Here is an 18,504-nt window from a genome sequence, read left to right as displayed (position 1 = left end):
GCGGGTTCAATTGTGGCTTCAAACTACAGCGACGCGGAGAGCGTGTCAGTCAAGGGGGGCTCCCCTAGGCCGGGTGCTACAGCGCCCCCCGCGGACCCGGGATGAGCTCCAAGGGGGTGGCACCCTTCGGCAGGAGGGAGCAGGCACTCTGGCTCCCCGACAGTGAAGACACAAGTAACATCCGAGCGGGGTGTGGGCAGCGGGCAGCGGAGGGTAGGCGCGGTGTGGGCAGAGCAAGACAGACCGAGGTGGTAGCCGGTGTGTCGCCGGCAGGGCCTCGACCCACCACAGCAAGGTGAATAGGAAAGACGGGGGATTTCTAATCTCTGGAGCAGGGGTCTCAAACTCCCGGCCCACGGGGAAGCAATGGTGCAATGTGGCCTGGGGGCGTCGCCCAAGCCCCGCCCCTTCCTGTCATCGCTCTGCCGCTCCTCCTCCCCCACCCGTTGAAGAGATCCTGAAGCCGTGTTCTTTGGGACGAGGTGCCATGGGGGCCATGGCGGGAAGAAGTGGGACTTGGGGGCCAGTAATGGACAGCCCCACCCCGGCCCAGCAGGACACTGCAACGGCTCGGCCCGCGGGCCGGATGTTTGAGACTCCTGCTCTAGAGGGGGGATGGGCTAGATGGGGTGTTTCCCCGTTGGTGCCGAGCTGGCCTAGGGGCGGGCGAGACAGGGTTCCTGGGCGGTGCGATGTGCTGAGCTGAGCGAGGACTCTGCGTTGTGTGCGCAAGGCAGCAAGGATGATGGCCGTGGCCCAGGGCACATGACCCAGACTGTGTCTAGACTACACCTCTCTGGCGACAGAGAGATGTAGATTAGGCACGTCGATATTGCTAATGAAGCGGGGATTTAAATATCCGGTGCTTCATTAGCATAAACATGGCCGCCGCTTTTTTCAAAACGGAGCTTTTTCGAAAAAAAACCCACACCCAGCAGTCTAGACACGGATCTTTCAAAAATACAACCCTTTTTCGAAAGAGCCTGTATTCCTCAAAAACTGAGGTTGACAGGATCTTTTGAAAAAAGGTTTATTTTTTGAAAGATCTGCGTCTAGACGGCCGGGGTTGTTGTTTTTTTTAAAAAGTTCCATTTTGAAAAAAAGCAGCAGCTGTGTTTATGCTAATGAAGCACAGGATATTTAAATCCCCGCTTCATTAGCAATTTCGACGTGCCTAATCTACATCTCTCTGTCGCCAGAGACGTGTAGACTAGACACAGTCTGCGTCGTGTGCCCTGGGCAAGAGAGAGAAAACTTCACAAGTCCTTCCAGGCTGATCTAGGTGTGAGCCCACAACTAGGCCTCGCCGACTGTTTCGCTTTGCTTTGTAATTAGTTTTGTGTTTTGTTTTGTAATCTTCCCCCGTCACTTAATCGGCTTTGTTTGCAGCACGGATCTTTCCACCTATCGGGGTAGTAAAACACGGGACCAGGTTAGTGAGAGAGGTTGGGGAATCCCCCGCACGGGAGGTTTTCACGAACAGATGAAGGAGCACGTCTCCGGGGATGGGTAGGTTTACCCAACCTCCATGCAGGATGGCCGCTCGAGGTCGCGTCTGGCTCTACATTCCGGGATCGCTCATTCGGGGCCTGTTGCCGGAAAACAACAGATGAATTTAGAAGTCTGCACTGTGCCATATGCCTAGTAGGTCTAGCCCACATCTGGAACAAATCCCAAAGCATGCTGGGATTGGAGGAAGGGGACCCAGGCGAGGTGTGCCACGTGCTGTTCCAGCACCAAGCATCAGCTCGTGTTTCTGGTGCGTGTTTAGAGCTCTCTGTTTCATCGCAGCCCAGGACTTCTCAGTGTAACACGCTCGAGAGGCAGCTCTGAGGCTGACAAGACACCTGCCCGGAGCTGGGAGTGGCAGGCAAACCAGAATGCTGCCCCCGGAGCTGAACGGGGTCTGCCCCGAGGAGGAAGACGGCTACGTGGTGCATCCCAAGAGCTGCGACCTTGAAATGGTCCCCAACCTCAGACACAACAATAGGGGCTTCTGTAAGAGCAGGAGGAAGGCTCGTTTTGCCACCGACAATAATGAGAAGGTAAGTTTAGAGCCGTGGTCCCCAACACGGCGCCCGCGGGGGCATTTCAATGCGCCCGCCAGGTGCTCGGGGCTAGCCTGGCCCCGGGCACATGGCGCACGGGTGCTTGCGGAGGGAGTGCCGGCCCCGGGCACGCGGCACTCGGCGGGGGGGGGGAGTGCCGGCCCCGGGCGCGCAGCACTCAGCGGGGGGGGGGGGGTGTGGCACTCGGCGGGGGGGGGGAGCGCCGGCCCCGGGCATGGAGCACTCGGCGGGAGGGGGGGAGCACCGGCCCTGGGTGCGCGGCGCTCGGCGGGGGGGAGGGGAGCACCGGCCCTGGGCGCGCGGCGCTCGGCGGGGGGGAGGGGAGCACTGGCCCCGGGCATGCAGCACTCGGCGGGAGGGGGGGAGCACCGGCCCTGGGTGCGCGGCGCTCGGCGGGGGGGAGGGGAGCACCGGCCCTGGGCGCGCGGCGCTCGGCGGGGGGGAGGGGAGCACTGGCCCCGGGCATGCAGCACTCGGCGGGAGGGGGGGAGCACCGGCCCTGGGTGCGCGGCGCTCGGCGGGGGGGAGGGGAGCACCGGCCCTGGGCGCGCGGCGCTCGGCGGGGGGGAGGGGAGCACCGGCCCTGGGCGCGCGGCACTCGGCGGGGGGGGGGGAGCGCCGGCCCCGGGCATGCAGCACTCGGCGGGGGGGGGGAGCACTGGCCCTGGGCGCGCGGCACTCGGCAGGAGGGGGGAAGGGGGGGAGCACCGGCCCTGGGCGCGCGGCGCTCGGCGGGGGGGAGGGGAGCACCGGCCCTGGGCGCGCGGCGCTCGGCGGGGGGGAGGGGAGCACTGGCCCCGGGCATGCAGCACTCGGCGGAAGGGGGGGAGCGCCGGCCCCGGGCGCACAGCCCTTGGAGGGGGCCCCACCCCCAAGCGCGCGGCTAGGGGGGCCCCGCCCCCGGGCGCGCAAGTGTCCCCGCCCCCTGGCGCCCGGCGGGCAAACGGCCACGCCCCCTGGCGCCCGACAACCTCAAAAGGTTGGGGACCACTGGTTTAGAGGGTGTCGGGGTTAGGGGGAGGCCAGCAACCTGACCGTATGTAGGAGTAAAGGGCATAGCCAGGAGATGCTCCGAGTCCTGGAGCAGGTTGCCTGGACAGGAGAGTGTGGGACTAGGTAAAGGACTCTCAATCCAGGAACAGAGCATCACCTGGAGGAGACACCAGCTAGACTCATTACCTGCTCTACTTCAACAGCCTGGGCAGACAAAGTGCCCACCGCTTTAACGTGAAATAACTCCACTTAACCCACAACAGAGTCCGAGTGTTAGACTCTCACTGCTCCTTCATGCCTCGCCAACTTGGAGCACATGCCTCTCTGTCCGGTGCTGGCAGACTCCTCGCTCTGCTACTTGTCCTAAGTGCAAGTCTCAGGTTCCCCGTGGGATCCTTGCTGTTGTGACTTTTGTTTCTCTATGTACTGGCTGGGAACCCTTGCATGCTGAATTTGTGATGTGTCTGGTTTTCCTGCGGATCAGGTGTGGGAACCTGCGTAATCTGGTTTGTGTCTGAAACCATTTAAGCCAGCTGGTCTCCTTATTCCCTCCACGCCACAGGAGAATCTCAGCTCGTGGATTCCTGAAAACATCAGGAAGAAGGAATGCGTGTACTTCGTTGAAAGCTCCCAGATGTCAGACACTGGGTAAGTCAAAAGCACGGATGTTTCCCCACTTCCATCTGCGTCTCGCTTTCCACCCACCTGGCAGGAAAGTAAAGTTCGGCTTCAGCACTAAGCCCATTTTTACTACAAAGAGAGGAGCGGTGAGGTCTGGAGGCAGCACAACAAGAACACACAAAGATTTCCTGGAGAGGAGAGGTTGTGTGTCGTCAGCTGATTCCACAACTCTAAGCACAGCTGGCTGAAAAACGTCGTTCTTCTTATTCCCGTGGAAAACTCTGATGGAAACAAACAAACAAAAAAGAAACGCTTGTGTCTAAATTAGCCACAGAAAATGTTGATGTTTTTGGTGGATATTTGAAAATTGATATATTTTGATTCGCAAAACGTAAGAATCAGGGGTCCCCAAATGAAATGAATAGGTAGCAGGTTTAAAACAAACAAAAGGAAGTTTTTCTTCATGCAGTGCACAGCCAACCTGTGGAACTCCTTGCCAGAGGATGTTGTGAAGGCCAGGACTGTAACAGGATTCCAAAAAGAGCTAGATAGATTCCTGGAGGTTAGGTCCTTCAATGGCTGTTCGCCAGGATGGGTAGGAATGGGGTCCCTAGCCTCTGTTTGTCTGGAGATGGGTGCCAGGGGAGGGATCATTTCATGATTCCCTGTTCTGTTCCCGCCCTCTGGCGTTGGCCACTGTGGGCAGACAGGACACTGGGCTGGATGGACCGTTGGTCTGACCCGGCCTGGCTGTGCTATTGGTTTCTTGCCAGGAGGGTGATGTGTGAGTGCGGTTACCCCAAGGAGCAGCACCTGGAGGAGGCCACAAAGCCGTCCGTTTTCTTGGGGAAGGAATGGGACCCCAAGAGGCACATCCAAGAAATGCCGACGGACGCGTTTGGTGATATCAGCTTTGCGGGCCTGGGTCCGAAGGTGGGAAAGGTGGGTCGGTCCCTAGGGCTTCGGGGACAGGGACCCCACCTTGAAATCCTGCTGCTCGGCGCTTGCAGCTCGCGGAACGGGCCGACTCGCCGGCCTTTGAGGGGAGACGGGGAGAGGCCCCGAAGGCAGTGCTGGCCCCAGCGGAGAAAGAGAGGGGGCAGGTGTCACCTCCTTCGCCCTGCCCACAGCCGGAGCAGCGCTGGGGTGAGATGGGGAGGAGGCCCAGGGCCAGGAGAAGTAAATCTGAGACCTCCTCTGGAGCCGTTTGCTGGCCAGGATGCAACAGGCAGCCTGCTCTCCTGCTGCCTCCCACTCCTGGAGGTGGGGAGACCGGCAGAGAGGCGGGTGGGGGCAGGGACAGCATGGTCCCAGGCCGGCAGCCCCACGCGGCACATTGCCCTCTCCTTGGGGGTGCATGCAGTGACGCCCGCTTGGCCCTGCGGCAGTGCAAGGGGAAGGGAGGGAGGGAGGAGCGCCTCGCCATGCAGCCCTGAGCCTTTAGGGAGGTGTGGGACGGGTGGGGCCGCCCTCGGGGATGAGTCCCAGGCTGGCTTTGCTCTCTGGAGCGGCGCGGTGGGTTTTACTCCCTCCCTTCCGTGCCCCCCCCCCCCAGTATGTGCGCGTCTCGGTGGACACCCCTCCGTGCCTCATCTACCGGCTGATGACACAGCACTGGGGCCTCGACGCGCCCAACCTGCTCATCTCGGTGACGGGGGGCGCCAAGAACTTCAACATGATGCCCAGGCTGAAGAACATCTTCCGGCGCGGGCTGGTCAAGGTGGCCCAGACAACAGGTAGCGGGCGCCAGCGGCGCGGGGTCCCTGGGGGCGCGCTGGAGGAGGGCCCTGTTTGCAGCCCCACCCAGGGGAGGTGCGAAGGGTTTCCGTGGGGGAAGGAGCAGCAAACCGCTGGCGGGCTCGCGGCTAACCCGGCCCTGAGGGCGGCGCTCGGAACAGTCTAGAACGTGCCGGCTGCTTCTATTCCTTGTGGGGCAGCATCCCTGGCCTGTTGGCTCCTCAGGGCCCGAACGAGGGGCAGAGACGCTGGCTACAAACCGCAGCTCTCCGCTAGCCCGGCCTCTGTGGGGCCGCTGGAGACAGGCAGGTCCAGGCAGCGACCGGAGCCCTGCAGAGCCAGTCCCTGCTTTGGCAAGCGGCCTCCATGAGTCCTGGGACTCCCAGGATGCTCCTCCCCCCGTGTGCCCACCTGCCTTTGCTTAGCACGGATGCCGGGAGGAGCGGCCTTTAGCGTTTCTGTGGGTCTAGTAGAGGTCGGGCTGGGGTGCAGGGACCCACAATGCCCCTCTCGGGGCGGGGCCGCGGTGCTGAAATGTTGCTTTCAGGCCAGGGAGCCTCTGGCAGCATCCTCTTGGCTCACTGCAGCCCGGGATCCTTTCTCCCTGCTACCAGCCCCCCATCCACCGCCTGCCCACAGCCCAGGCACTACCCCATCCTGCATTCCAGGCCCCTCCGCCCCCCCGGCATTGTCCCATCTCACCAGGGCCCTTCCCCCTGGCTTTCCCGGCAAGCGCTGTCCTTGCAGAGCCGCTGCCCATCGCTCACCGTCCTCTTTCGGCAGTGCTGATGCCCCGCCTGAGTCTCTGACCCGCTCGGCATCTTGGGAACATGGTGCCAGTTGCACACCCGTGGAGTCGCCTCGGGCACACAAGGATCATAGTTCCAGGAATCCACAGAGTCCAGCCCCAAGGCCAGAGGGAGCCAGGGCAACCCTCTCACGCCGGCCAGCATGCCGCCTGCAGGGAGCCCGTCCCGGCTCTTTGAGCAACAGGGCGTCATTTGCAGAGACGTCTGGCCCTCAGCTACTGACGGCAACAGGTGACGAATCCACCAGCTTGCCTGGTAAGCTGGTCCAATGGGCGCCCTGCTTCCAGCCTGGATGTAGTTTGGTCTAGATTATGGTCTAGATTATAAACACTTGTGTCATCTCTTGTTCTAGATTAGGGACCTTTGTGTCATCTCTTGATCTAGATTAGAATCCGTGTGCCGTCTCTGGTTCTAGATTAGAGCCACTTGTGCCATCTCTCGTTCTAGTTTATAACCCCTTGTGTCATCTCTCGTTCTAGATTGTGAACACGTGCCATCTCTTGCTCTAGATCATAAACCCTTGTGCCAACTCTTGTTCTAGATTGCGAACCCTTATCCCATCACATGTTCTAGACTGCAACCGCTTGTTCTAGATTAGAACCACTCATGTCATCTCTTGTTCTAGATCATCACCCTTGTGCCAACTCTTGTTCTAGATTGTGAACCCTTATGCCATCACATGTTCTAGACTGCGAATGCTTGTTCTAGATTAGAACCCCTCATGTCATCTCTTGTTCTAGATCATGCATCCATACACCACCTCTTGTTCTAGATCATCACCCTTGTGCCAACTCTTGTTCTAGATTGTAACCCTTGTGCCATCAGAAGTCTGCTCTCCAGGTACTAACAGATCAAATCCCCTCATAAGCTTCTCTGAACCATGAACCGAAATACCCTGAGCCAAATTCCACCCTTACGGATCTGCTGGGAGGGTTACCCAAGGGGCCTTCATGAGACACCGTGCTGTGTTGGGGTCCAACCTGGTCCCTGTGGGGGGTAGCTCATGCTCTGTGAGCCTGGGGAGAAAGGCTAGCCCGATTGGCGACGGCTGCCGGGGACTGCAGGAGCTGGGCTGGGCTTCCCCCGCAGGACGTGAGAAATAGACGCTGCCGCAGCCGCCGTCCATAGAACCGTTTCTGGAAACTCCAGCAAAAGGAGACGACGGCCTATCAGTCGGCGTGGTTCAGAGAGCTCGCGCTGCCCACCCCCCACCGCTACTGTGAACTTCCCCTGGCAGAGCCGGGTTTCCACTAGGGTTTGACGGAGAGGGGGTTGGCGTATGCTAGGTATCCCGCTGGAAACACGGCTCCGGGCAGTGAAGGCATGGCCATGAGCCTCTGGGCAGAGACAGGCCCTGCCCTGAAGTGTTCGCAGTCTGGGCAGCCCTGGGGTGGGCAGGGAGGGAGATTATCCCCTGGTTGCAAAGGCAGCCTGGTCCCCCAGGCCACAGAGCAAGTCGGTGGGAGAGCAGGGAACCGAATCCAGATCTGCCTGACCCACAAAACGATCCTGCGCCTGTTTGCCCCGCGAGCGCACACACCACTCCTGGCCTCGAGCCATGGGACAGCCCAGAGCGGCCCGGGAGCCCCGAGAGGGCCCAGCGCTTTGTGTCACGGGGCAGACGCCACGCAGAGGTGCTGATGGGGCGGCATGCAGGATGGGCACCCCACAGGCCTCGGGGGGAGTCTCCAAACCCTGGCTGGAAGGGGGCTTCTGCAGGGTATCAGCCCCTGTGTGTGTCCGCCAGGCGCCTGGATCATAACGGGGGGGTCCCACGCCGGCGTGATGAAGCAGGTGGGAGAAGCCGTCAGAGACTTCAGCATGAGCAGCAGCTGCAAGGAGGGCGAAATCGTCACCATCGGCATCGCCACCTGGGGGACCGTGCACAACCGCGGCAGCCTCATCTGCCCCACGGTGAGTCGCCAGCCTCGGGGGGCAGGAGGGGGTGCCCAGGTCTGAGAGGGGGGAGCTGTGGGGTTGCCAGCCTCGGGGGGCAGGAGGGGGGTGCCCAGGTCTGAGAGGGGGGAGCTGTGGGGTTGCCAGCCTCGGGGGGCAGGAGGGGGGTGCCCAGGTCTGAGAGGGGGGAGCTGTGGGGTTGCCAGCCTCGGGGGGCAGGAGGGGGTGCCCAGGTCTGAGAGGGGGGAGCTGTGGGGTTGCCAGCCTCGGGGGGCAGGAGGGGGGTGCCCAGGTCTGAGAGGGGGGAGCTGTGGGGTTGCCAGCCTCGGGGGGCAGGAGGGGGGTGCCCAGGTCTGAGAGAGGGGAGCTGTGGGGTTGCCAGCCTCGGGGGGCAGGAGGGGGGTGCCCAGGTCTGAGAGGGGGGAGCTGTGGGGTTGCCAGCCTCGGGGGGCAGGAGGGGGGTGCCCAGGTCTGAGAGAGGGGAGCTGTGGGGTTGCCAGCCTCGGGGGGCAGGAGGGGGGTGCCCAGGTCTGAGAGGGGGGAGCTGTGGGGTTGCCAGCCTCGGGGGGCAGGAGGGGGTGCCCAGGTCTGAGAGGGGGGAGCTGTGGGGTTGCCAGCCTCGGGGGGCAGGAGGGGGGTGCCCAGGTCTGAGTGGGGGGAGCTGTGGGGTTGCCAGCCTCGGGGGGCAGGAGGGGGGTGCCCAGGTCTGAGAGGGGGGAGCTGTGGGGTTGCCAGCCTCGGGGGGCAGGAGGGGGTGCCCAGGTCTGAGAGGGGGGAGCTGTGGGGTTGCCAGCCTCGGGGGGCAGGAGGGGGGTGCCCAGGTCTGAGAGGGGGGAGCTGTGGGGTTGCCAGCCTCGGGGAGCAGGAGGGGGGTGCCCAGGTCTGAGAGGGGGGAGCTGTGGGGTTGCCAGCCTCGGGGGGCAGGAGGGGGGTGCCCAGGTCTGAGAGGGGGGAGCTGTGGGGTTGCCAGACTCGGGGGGCAGGAGGGGGGTGCCCAGGTCTGAGAGGGGGGAGCTGTGGGGTTGCCAGCCTCGGGGGGCAGAAAGGGGGTGCCCAGGTCTGAGAGGGGGGAGCTGTGGGGTTGCCAGCCTCGGGGGGCAGGAGGGGGTGCCCAGGTCTGAGAGGGGGGAGCTGTGGGGTTGCCAGCCTCGGGGGGCAGGAGGGGGGTGCCCAGGTCTGAGAGAGGGGAGCTGTGGGGTTGCCAGACTCGGGGGGCAGGAGGGGGGTGCCCAGGTCTGAGAGGGGGGAGCTGTGGGGTTGCCAGCCTCGGGGGGCATGAGGGGGGTGCCCAGGTCTGAGAGGGGGGAGCTGTGGGGTTGCCAGCCTCGGGGGGCAGGAGGGGGTGCCCAGGTCTGAGTGGGGGGAGCTGTGGGGTTGCCAGCCTCAGGGGGCAGGAGGGCGGTGCCCAGGTCTGAGAGGGGGGAGCTGTGGGGTTGCCAGCCTCGGGGGGCAGGAGGGGGTGCCCAGGTCTGAGTGGGGGGAGCTGTGGGGTTGCCAGCGTCAGGGGGCAGGAGGGGGTGCCCAGGTCTGAGAGGGGGGAGCTGTGGGGTTGCCAGCCTCGGGGGGCAGGAGGGCGGTGCCCAGGTCTGAGAGGGGGGAGCTGTGGGGTTGCCAGCCTCGGGGGGCAGGAGGAGGTGCCCAGGTCTGAGTGGGGGGAGCTGTGGGGTTGCCAGCGTCAGGGGGCAGGAGGGCGGTGCCCAGGTCTGAGAGGGGGGAGCTGTGGGGTTGCCAGCCTCGGGGGGCAGGAGGGGGTGCCCAGGTCTGAGAGGGGGGAGCTGTGGGGTTGCCAGCCTCGGGGGGCAGGAGGGGGTGCCCAGGTCTGAGAGGGGGGAGCTGTGGGGTTGCCAGCCTCGGGGGGCAGGAGGGGGGTGCCCAGGTCTGAGAGGGGGGAGCTGTGGGGTTGCCAGCCTCGGGGGGCAGGAGGGGGTGCCCAGGTCTGAGAGGGGGGAGCTGTGGGGTTGCCAGCCTCGGGGGGCAGGAGGGGGTGCCCAGGTCTGAGAGGGGGGAGCTGTGGGGTTGCCAGCCTCGGGGGGCAGGAGGGGGGTGCCCAGGTCTGAGAGGGGGGAGCTGTGGGGTTGCCAGCCTTGGGGGGCAGGAGGGGGGTGCCCAGGTCTGAGAGGGGGGAGCTGTGGGGTTGCCAGCCTCGGGGGGCAGGAGGGGGGTGCCCAGGTCTGAGAGGGGGGAGCTGTGGGGTTGCCAGCCTCGGGGGGCAGGAGGGGGGTGCCCAGGTCTGAGAGGGGGGAGCTGTGGGGTTGCCAGCCTCAGGGGGCAGGAGGGGGGTGCCCAGGTCTGAGAGGGGGGAGCTGTGGGGTTGCCAGCGTCAGGGGGCAGGAGGGGGGTGCCCAGGTCTGAGAGGGGGGAGCTGTGGGGTTGCCAGCCTCAGGGGGCAGGAGGGGGGTGCCCAGGTCTGAGAGGGGGGAGCTGTGGGGTTGCCAGCCTCGGGGGGCAGGAGGGGGGTGCCCAGGTCTGAGAGGGGGGAGCTGTGGGGTTGCCAGCCTCGGGGGGCAGGAGGGGGGTGCCCAGGTCTGAGAGGGGGGAGCTGTGGGGTTGCCAGCCTCGGGGGGCAGGAGGGGGGTGCCCAGGTCTGAGAGGGGGGAGCTGTGGGGTTGCCAGCCTCGGGGGGCAGGAGGGGGGAGTTGTGGGGTTGCCAGCCTCAGGGGGCAGGAGGGGGGAGTTGTGGGGTTGCCAGCCTCAGGGGGCAGGAGGGGGGAGTTGTGGGGTTGCCAGCCTCAGGGGGCAGGAGGGGGGAGTTGTGGGGTTGCCAGCCTCGGGGCGCAGGAGGGGGGAGTTGTGGGGTTGCCAGCCTCAGGGGGCAGGAGGGGGTGCCCAGGTCTGAGAGGGGGGAGCTGTGGGGTTGCCAGCCTTGGGGGGCAGGAGGGGGGAGTTGTGGGGTTGCCAGCCTCGGGGGGCAGGACGGGGGAGCTGTGGGGTTGCCAGCCTTGGGGGGCAGGACGGGGGAGCTGTGGGGTTGCCAGCCTTGGGGGGCAGGACGGGGGAGCTGTGGGGTTGCCAGCCTTGGGGGGCAGGACGGGGGAGCTGTGGGGTTGCCAGCCTTGGGGGGCAGGACGGGGGAGCTGTGGGGTTGCCAGCCTCGGGGGGCAGGAGGGGGGAGTTGTGGGGTTGCCAGCCTCGGGGGACAGGAGGGGGGAGTTGTGGGGTTGCCAGCCTCGGGGGGCAGGAGGGGGGAGTTGTGGGGTTGCCAGCCTCGGGGGGCAGGAGGGGGTGCCCAGGTCTGAGAGGGGGGAGCTGTGGGGTTGCCAGCCTCGGGGCGCAGGAGGGGGTGCCCAGGTCTGAGAGGGGGGAGCTGTGGGGTTGCCAGCCTCAGGGGGCAGGAGGGGGGTGCCCAGGTCTGAGAGGGGGGAGCTGTGGGGTTGCCAGCCTCGGGGGGCAGGAGGGGGGTGCCCAGGTCTGAGAGGGGGGAGCTGTGGGGTTGCCAGCCTCGGGGGGCAGGAGGGGGGTGCCCAGGTCTGAGAGGGGGGAGCTGTGGGGTTGCCAGCCTCGGGGGGCAGGAGGGGGGTGCCCAGGTCTGAGAGGGGGGAGCTGTGGGGTTGCCAGCCTCGGGGGGCAGGAGGGGGGAGTTGTGGGGTTGCCAGCCTCAGGGGGCAGGAGGGGGGAGTTGTGGGGTTGCCAGCCTCAGGGGGCAGGAGGGGGGAGTTGTGGGGTTGCCAGCCTCAGGGGGCAGGAGGGGGGAGTTGTGGGGTTGCCAGCCTCGGGGCGCAGGAGGGGGGAGTTGTGGGGTTGCCAGCCTCAGGGGGCAGGAGGGGGTGCCCAGGTCTGAGAGGGGGGAGCTGTGGGGTTGCCAGCCTTGGGGGGCAGGAGGGGGGAGTTGTGGGGTTGCCAGCCTCGGGGGGCAGGACGGGGGAGCTGTGGGGTTGCCAGCCTTGGGGGGCAGGACGGGGGAGCTGTGGGGTTGCCAGCCTTGGGGGGCAGGACGGGGGAGCTGTGGGGTTGCCAGCCTTGGGGGGCAGGACGGGGGAGCTGTGGGGTTGCCAGCCTTGGGGGGCAGGACGGGGGAGCTGTGGGGTTGCCAGCCTCGGGGGGCAGGAGGGGGGAGTTGTGGGGTTGCCAGCCTCGGGGGACAGGAGGGGGGAGTTGTGGGGTTGCCAGCCTCGGGGGGCAGGAGGGGGGAGTTGTGGGGTTGCCAGCCTCGGGGGGCAGGAGGGGGTGCCCAGGTCTGAGAGGGGGGAGCTGTGGGGTTGCCAGCCTCGGGGGGCAGGAGGGGGTGCCCAGGTCTGAGAGGGGGGAGCTGTGGGGTTGCCAGCCTCGGGGGGCAGGAGGGGGGTGCCCAGGTCTGAGAGGGGGGAGCTGTGGGGTTGCCAGCCTCGGGGGGCAGGAGGGGGGTGCCCAGGTCTGAGAGGGGGGAGCTGTGGGGTTGCCAGCCTCGGGGGGCAGGACGGGGGAGTTGTGGGGTTGCCGCCTGAGCGTCTGCCCTGCTGCTGGCAGGGGGGCTGCCCTCCGAGCTGGGCAGCCAGAGAGGAAGGCTGCTGGCCGGGCCCCCAGCTCTAAAGCCAAAAGTGAGGGTTGCAGGCCGGGGGATGGGCTACTGCCGGTCCGGTTTTGCTAACCGTCTCCTACCCCCGTGTGTGCGGTGGGGGAGCCCCAGCCTCTCTGCATGGGGGGACGGGAGTGTGGACAGCTGGAGCCCTGGAGCTCCCTGCCGCCAGGGACGGTTCTGACCCTCCTCGGAAGCGGCAATTTGCAGAGCAAGAGGAAATCTCACCCCACCCCTCCCTGACGGGGACTCGCAGCTAGAGCCTGACGGGGGAGGCGCCCCTGGGAAGGCCAGATGGGGTGCTCCAGAGGCACTTTTTATGGCAGGGGATTTGGCGGGGCCCTGCGACTGAAGATTATCAGGAGCCGGATTCTCCGGCCCAGAGTCTCAGAAATGGCCGGGTTAGGCTCCTACGCCCGTGGGAGGTGCCTCAGGGAACAGCCTGCCTGTTGCTGGGAACGGGCCCCGTTTGGAAATCAGATCGCGTCTTGGGGTACCTAACTCTGGCCTGGGCGCCGCCCTCCCAGCAGCCCCGGCTGAGCCGCTGGGCCTCGGGGCTGTGTCCCTCGCCGAATCCCGGAGCGAATTGCACCGGAGGCCATTTCAAATCCCTCCTTTCGGGTGGGAGGAGTGTCCCCTCTCCCGGGGAGACGGGGCTGAGAAACCGCTTGGGAGCGGACGGGATCTGTGTCTCAGACTCCTGCCCAGCCCCGATCCTGCCTGTCTGCTTTCTGTCACAACCCACCTGGCCCGTCCTCCGTCAGCGCTAGCCTCCCCGTGGCGATTTCCCCTGGCACGCTGGCTCTAGAACCACCCCTGCCGGGCAGCGCCTTGTACTCTGGCCTGCTCTGGGGCTGCTCCTGCTCCGGTCGGGCGGGGGATGGAGCAAATGGAGCTGCCCGAGCGAGAAGGGCCCAGCGAGATCCCCCCCGTCGGTCTGTGCCTCTCCTCTGGCCGCTTGCAGGGGGGCTTCCCGGCCGAGTACGTGCTGGATGAGGAGAGCCAGGGCAGCTTGTCCTGCCTGGACAGCAACCACTCCCACTTCCTCCTGGTGGACGACGGGACGCACGGCCGGTACGGCGTGGAGATCCCCCTGCGGACCCGGCTGGAGCGCTTCATTTCCGAGCAGACTAAGGTGAAAGGAGGTAACGGCGGCACGGGGCAGTGGGGCCAGACCTGCCCTTCCCCCCAGCCAGCGCCTCCCACGAGTGGATCTCGGGGGGCTGGAAATCCCTCGGCTCAGCTCTCAGGGGCAGAGCCGGCCTGGCCACTCTGAGCAGGGCGGCTGAGCTGGGAGAGGGCTGCCTCCCGACGGAGCTGACCCAAGTCCCGGCTTCCTTGCAGGAGTCGCCATCCAGATCCCCATCGTCTGTGTGGTGCTGGAGGGAGGGCCCGGGACCCTCGAGGTGAGTACATGGGGGAGACGGGCTGGAGCGCAGACCAGGCAGGAACCGGAGCTGCCGGGGGAGGCCGTCGGGTCACCGCTGGGGGGCTGTGTCTAAGCTAGAGCGAATGGAGAGGCTCCCACTGAGCCGAGCGGGCCTGGCTTCTCTCCCTGCCGCTGCGGGCTGCAGACGGTCCACGGTGCCATCACCAAGGGCACCCCCTGCGTGGTCGTGGAGGGCTCCGGGCGCGTGGCCGACGTCATCGCGCAGGTGGCCCATCGGCCCGTCCCGGAGATCACCATCGCCCTGGTGCGGCAGAAGCTCAACGCCCTCTTCCGGGACACCGACGAGCTCTTCACCGAGGGCAGGCTGGTGGAGTGGACCAAAAAGGTGAGCGGCTCGCACCCTGTCCCCAGAGCACTCAGCTAACGGGGCCGGGCAACGCGTCACCCTTCCAGGGATCGCGGTCCCACGCAGGCCACGGGGGGGGGACCCAGCATGAGAGACTGGGGAAGTGCTCTAGGCCTTAGCTGTGCCTCCGCAGCGGGGAGGGGGAGGCAGGCTGTGTACACCCGGATACACCCACAACCCCCCATCGTGTGAGCGTGCAAGTTGTGTGCAACAGCCCTGAGCGTATAACGGTGAGTGTGCCCAATGGGGGCAAGGCATTGCTGGGGACAGACACGGGGTGAAATCTGGCCCTATTGCAGCTGGGGGGAGCCTTGGCAGCGTCTCGGGGAGGGCGTGATTTCACCTGCAGGCTCCCTGTGCGTTCCCAGGAGGTGGCGGGCCGTAGACAGGGATTTCACATTCAGTGGATCTAAGGGCCTGCAGATACCGAGGCAGCAGCAATGGGGCAGCCCAGCCAGGATCTCCAGGCAGCGCATTCGCCCCACATGAGCTGCTGCCGGCGGCAGACGGCTGATCCTCCGCCGTTCCTTGCAGATCCAAGACATAGTGCGGAGCAGGCAGCTCCTGACCATTTTCCGGGAGGGCAAAGACGGCCTGCAGGATGTGGATGTGGCTATTCTTCAGGCACTGCTCAAAGGTGAGCCGGAGCCGCGGGGGAGGCGTTGGCCACAGTCCCTGGCGAGGCTGGTCCCCACGCTGGCACGACGAATGCGGAAGTGGGGGCCTGCAAGCGCACTCCAAAACAGGCTCTGGTACAAAAACTTCCCCCCATAAAATCCTAATACCCGGATTTCGGGGGCTCCGCTGCCACCCCCCAAGTAATTCCAAGGAAATCAGGGAAGAGATCACTTGGGAAATCCCCTCTCTAAAGGAAAAGCTTTTTCCCCCGCCTCAATGTCCCTTTTGCTTGGAGTTGAGGAAAACCAGAGGGACCCCACAGACAACAATGGACTTTTCCCTTGGAACTAGGCACTGAGTCCTAAGGACACAACGATCAACCAATACCGGTTAATTAGAAAAAAAAAAAAAACCCAATCTTTTATTATCAAAACAAAACGGCTACATCTAGACTGGCATGATTTTCCGCAAATGCTTTTAACGGAAAAGTTTTCCGTTAAAAGCATTTGCGGAAAAGAGCATCTAGATTGGCACGGACGCTTTTCCGCAAAAGCACTTTTTGTGGAAAAGTGTCCGTGCCAATCTAGACGCGGTTTTGCACAAGAAAGCCCCAATCACCATTTTCGCCATCGGGGCTTTTTTGTGCAAAACAAATCTGAGATGTCTACACTGGCCCTCTTGCGCAAAAGTATTTGTGCAAGAGGGCTTTTGCCTGAACGGGAGCAGCAAAGCATTTCCGCAAGAAGCACTGATTTCAGACAGTAGGGAATCAGTGTTCTTGCGGAAATTCAAGCTGCCAGTGTAGACAGCTGGTAAGTTTTTCCGCAAAAGCAGCTGCTTTTGCAGAAAAACTTGCCAGTCTAGACACAGCCAACGATAGTTGCAAGCATAGTCAATTGGCCAGATGGAAAGAATCACCATTTGATATAGATACTCGGGGAAAACCCCTGGCTATAATGCTTAGTTACCAAAGAGAAACAAAAAACAATTAGCCAGCTCAGCCATGATTTCCAAATCCCCAAACAAGGAAAACAAGAAACCGTGACGGACTATCTAACCTTTTCCCTACTTACACATTGTAAGAAGTCCATTCTTGGAGAGAGAAGCGTCTCCCATCTCCCTCAATCCCTGGCAGAAACTGCTCTGATCTTAAAACAAAGAAGAGAGAGAGAAACCCCCCTCTTTTCCAGTTTGAAATTCCTACCTGCATTGTTATTGGCTGACTGCCTGACGCCTTGGCTAGGTACATGAGTTAACCCCTTAGTCATCGGGTGCTGCTCAGCACACCTGATTATGACAAACCCCCAGGCCTCCTTCCAGGCCTCTGACACAGGGTCTCCTGTCTCGGGCTTTCTCCGGACAACGGGACGGAGCAGGCAGGTTGTCAAGCGACTTCCCTGAGCATCACCGAAGAGCATCCGCCCCAGAGCCAGTCCACAGCCGTCCGCTGGTAAAATGGGGGTGCTTTGAGCTGCATTGGCACTGTCTGAGTGGAAGCCATTTTCCTGCCTTACTCAGGCCCAGAGGAGCACGTGGCCCTGTTTGTGAGGGGAATTGCTGTTAGAATAACCCCGCCAGCCTAATTAGACAATTGACTCTAGTTCATGCTATTCTGCTGGGCAGAAGAACCAGCCGCCCCCTCTCACCATGTATCCCACGTGAGGGCAGAGTCAGCCTGCCCTTCCTTTCTTGGCTCATGGTCCGTGGTTACTTCTGCCTTGCTCCAGTGTCTGTGGGGATCCAAGAGGCCAGTTCCCATCCTACTCTTCCACTTGGTCTCTGCGTTTCTTAGGCCGGCAGCTCCTGGCACGTAGTCACCGGCCATAGCCCGAGCCAGTCCCGTGTCTTGCAGCAAAGCCATGGTGCTGGTTCCAGCCGTGGGTTGGAATGCCACGCCTGCCGGCTGCGTGAGGCAGAGGGCTACCGCATGAGACGGGCCGATACATTCACACAGGTTCCGTGCGGGGTGTTCTCCCGTGTCTTTCTCCCTGGGCTCTTTGGACTCCTTGGCCCACGGTCCTCTGGGCTCACGGGGGTGCCACGGGCAGGCCGCTTGTGGATGTCGTTTTCCGGCGGGCGGTGGGGGCCACGTGGCGTGGAGAGCTCCCTTGCTGATTTGTGCCTTGGGCTGCAGCCTCCCGCAGCCGGGACCACTTTGGCCACGAGAACTGGGACCAGCAGCTGAAGCTGGCAGTGGCCTGGAACAGAGTGGACATTGCCCGGAGCGAAATCTTCACCGACGACCACGAATGGAAGGTGAGAGGCGCTTGGCTGGGCCCATCCCGCAGCAGCAGGCGGGGAGGGGACGCCCTTGGCTTTCAGATACTCTCCTGTGGTCAGAAGGGGCCATCACAGCCATGTAGTTGGACCTCCTGCCCATCACAGGCCACAGAACCGTCCCAGCCGCTCTGTAGCAGGCCCAGAACTTCTGCCCGAGACACTGGTGTCCTCAAACCTCGACTGAAAGACTCCGCCACTGACACTTGTTCAAACCAGCGAGTGACCCCGGCCCCAGGGTGCGGAGAGAGGGGAAAAGCCCCCCAGGTCTCTGCCCAGTACCTGGGGTGGGGATGGAGGGGGAGCAAAGTGGAGATCTGCCACGGCCTTGCTTTCCCTAGCTCCTTATTGCCCTGGGCAGCGGAGACTAGCCCTAGTGCAGCGCCAGCCTGGGTCCAGCCCACCCCCTTTGCTGGGGTCGGCAATATGGCTCCTCTGTAGCTCGGGAGGTTCCCAGGGGCCATTGACACCCACTCCCAGGCCACCGTCTGTTTCTGGACGCGGTCGCCCTGGTCGCACCGTGCAGCCGGGAGCCTGCAGGACCGGCGGGGAGCCTAGCCCCAGGGCTTTGTGCTGCCCTGTTTCTCCACAGATCCCGTAGCGACCCGCTCAGGCCGAAAACGTGACCGGCCGACCGGCCGGGGCGTGGCCGCTACTCTGCCTAGCTGTGCCAGGCCGCCACCCGGACACCCATGGCAGATGCTGCCCTCTAGTGGCGCACTCAGGGATTAAGCGCGTGCCAGTCAGCTTGGCGCCCAACGTGGGGTGCTTCTCCTCCTCCCCCCGACAGGCTCGGCGATGGCACGGCGTCCCTATGGAGAGAGCGGGGGGTGGGGGGAAGCAAAGCCAGCTCCTCTCTCGCACCCCTTGTGTGATCTGCTTGGCAGAAGCTAGAGGTGGGCAAATCGCATCTTCCCTTTCATTTTCCTGACTCCACTGGTCACATGTAGGCGCCAACTTCCCCTTGAGCCGGGGGGGCGGCAGCTTGACCCCCTCTGGTCCCACCCCATTCCACCCGTTCCCCCCACCCTGCCCCGTCCCTTCCCTTTTCCCAATGGGGGCTCCAGCCCCGGAGCACCCACGGTCAGTGCCTGCATCATGGAGGCAAACATTGCGTGGGAAGGCATCGGCTGCTCGGGGGGACCCCAGGAGAAGGGAGCAGGGCCAGCCAGGACCGCAGAATTCCCTTCCACAGA

General features: G+C 64.0%; 1 protein-coding gene across 3 annotated transcripts in view; it reads left to right on the top strand.

Moving 5' to 3' along the window:
• Positions 1–1,221: 1,221 nt before the first annotated feature.
• TRPM2 (transient receptor potential cation channel subfamily M member 2) overlaps positions 1,222–18,504 on the top strand; it is a 41,835-nt gene continuing 24,552 nt past the window's right edge. The window contains exons 1-10 of one of the 3 annotated variants that reach the window (XR_016350382.1): positions 1,222–2,045; positions 3,625–3,710; positions 4,457–4,625; positions 5,239–5,419; positions 7,977–8,143; positions 13,582–13,762; positions 13,962–14,023; positions 14,192–14,392; positions 14,948–15,050; positions 17,166–17,287. Coding sequence is in view for 1 of the 3 variants with exons in the window: in XM_089780908.1 (XP_089637034.1) it covers positions 1,881–2,045; positions 3,625–3,710; positions 4,457–4,625; positions 5,239–5,419; positions 7,977–8,143; positions 13,582–13,762; positions 13,962–14,023; positions 14,192–14,392; positions 14,948–15,050; positions 17,166–17,287 (1,437 nt within the window). In the remaining 2 variants the exon portion in view is untranslated. The remainder of the gene's footprint in view (positions 2,046–3,624; positions 3,711–4,456; positions 4,626–5,238; positions 5,420–7,976; positions 8,144–13,581; positions 13,763–13,961; positions 14,024–14,191; positions 14,393–14,947; positions 15,051–17,165; positions 17,288–18,504) is intronic. The other 2 variants (XR_016350381.1, XM_089780908.1) reach the window with 2 other exon arrangements.

This window comes from Pelodiscus sinensis, chromosome 10 (assembly GCF_052426305.1).
Source record: "Pelodiscus sinensis isolate ZL-2025 chromosome 10, ASM5242630v1, whole genome shotgun sequence".
In the NCBI taxonomy this organism is placed as follows: Eukaryota; Metazoa; Chordata; order Testudines; family Trionychidae; genus Pelodiscus; species Pelodiscus sinensis.
The sequence above is the reverse complement of the archived record's forward strand: the minus strand, read 5'-3'. Positions and strand labels throughout refer to the sequence as shown.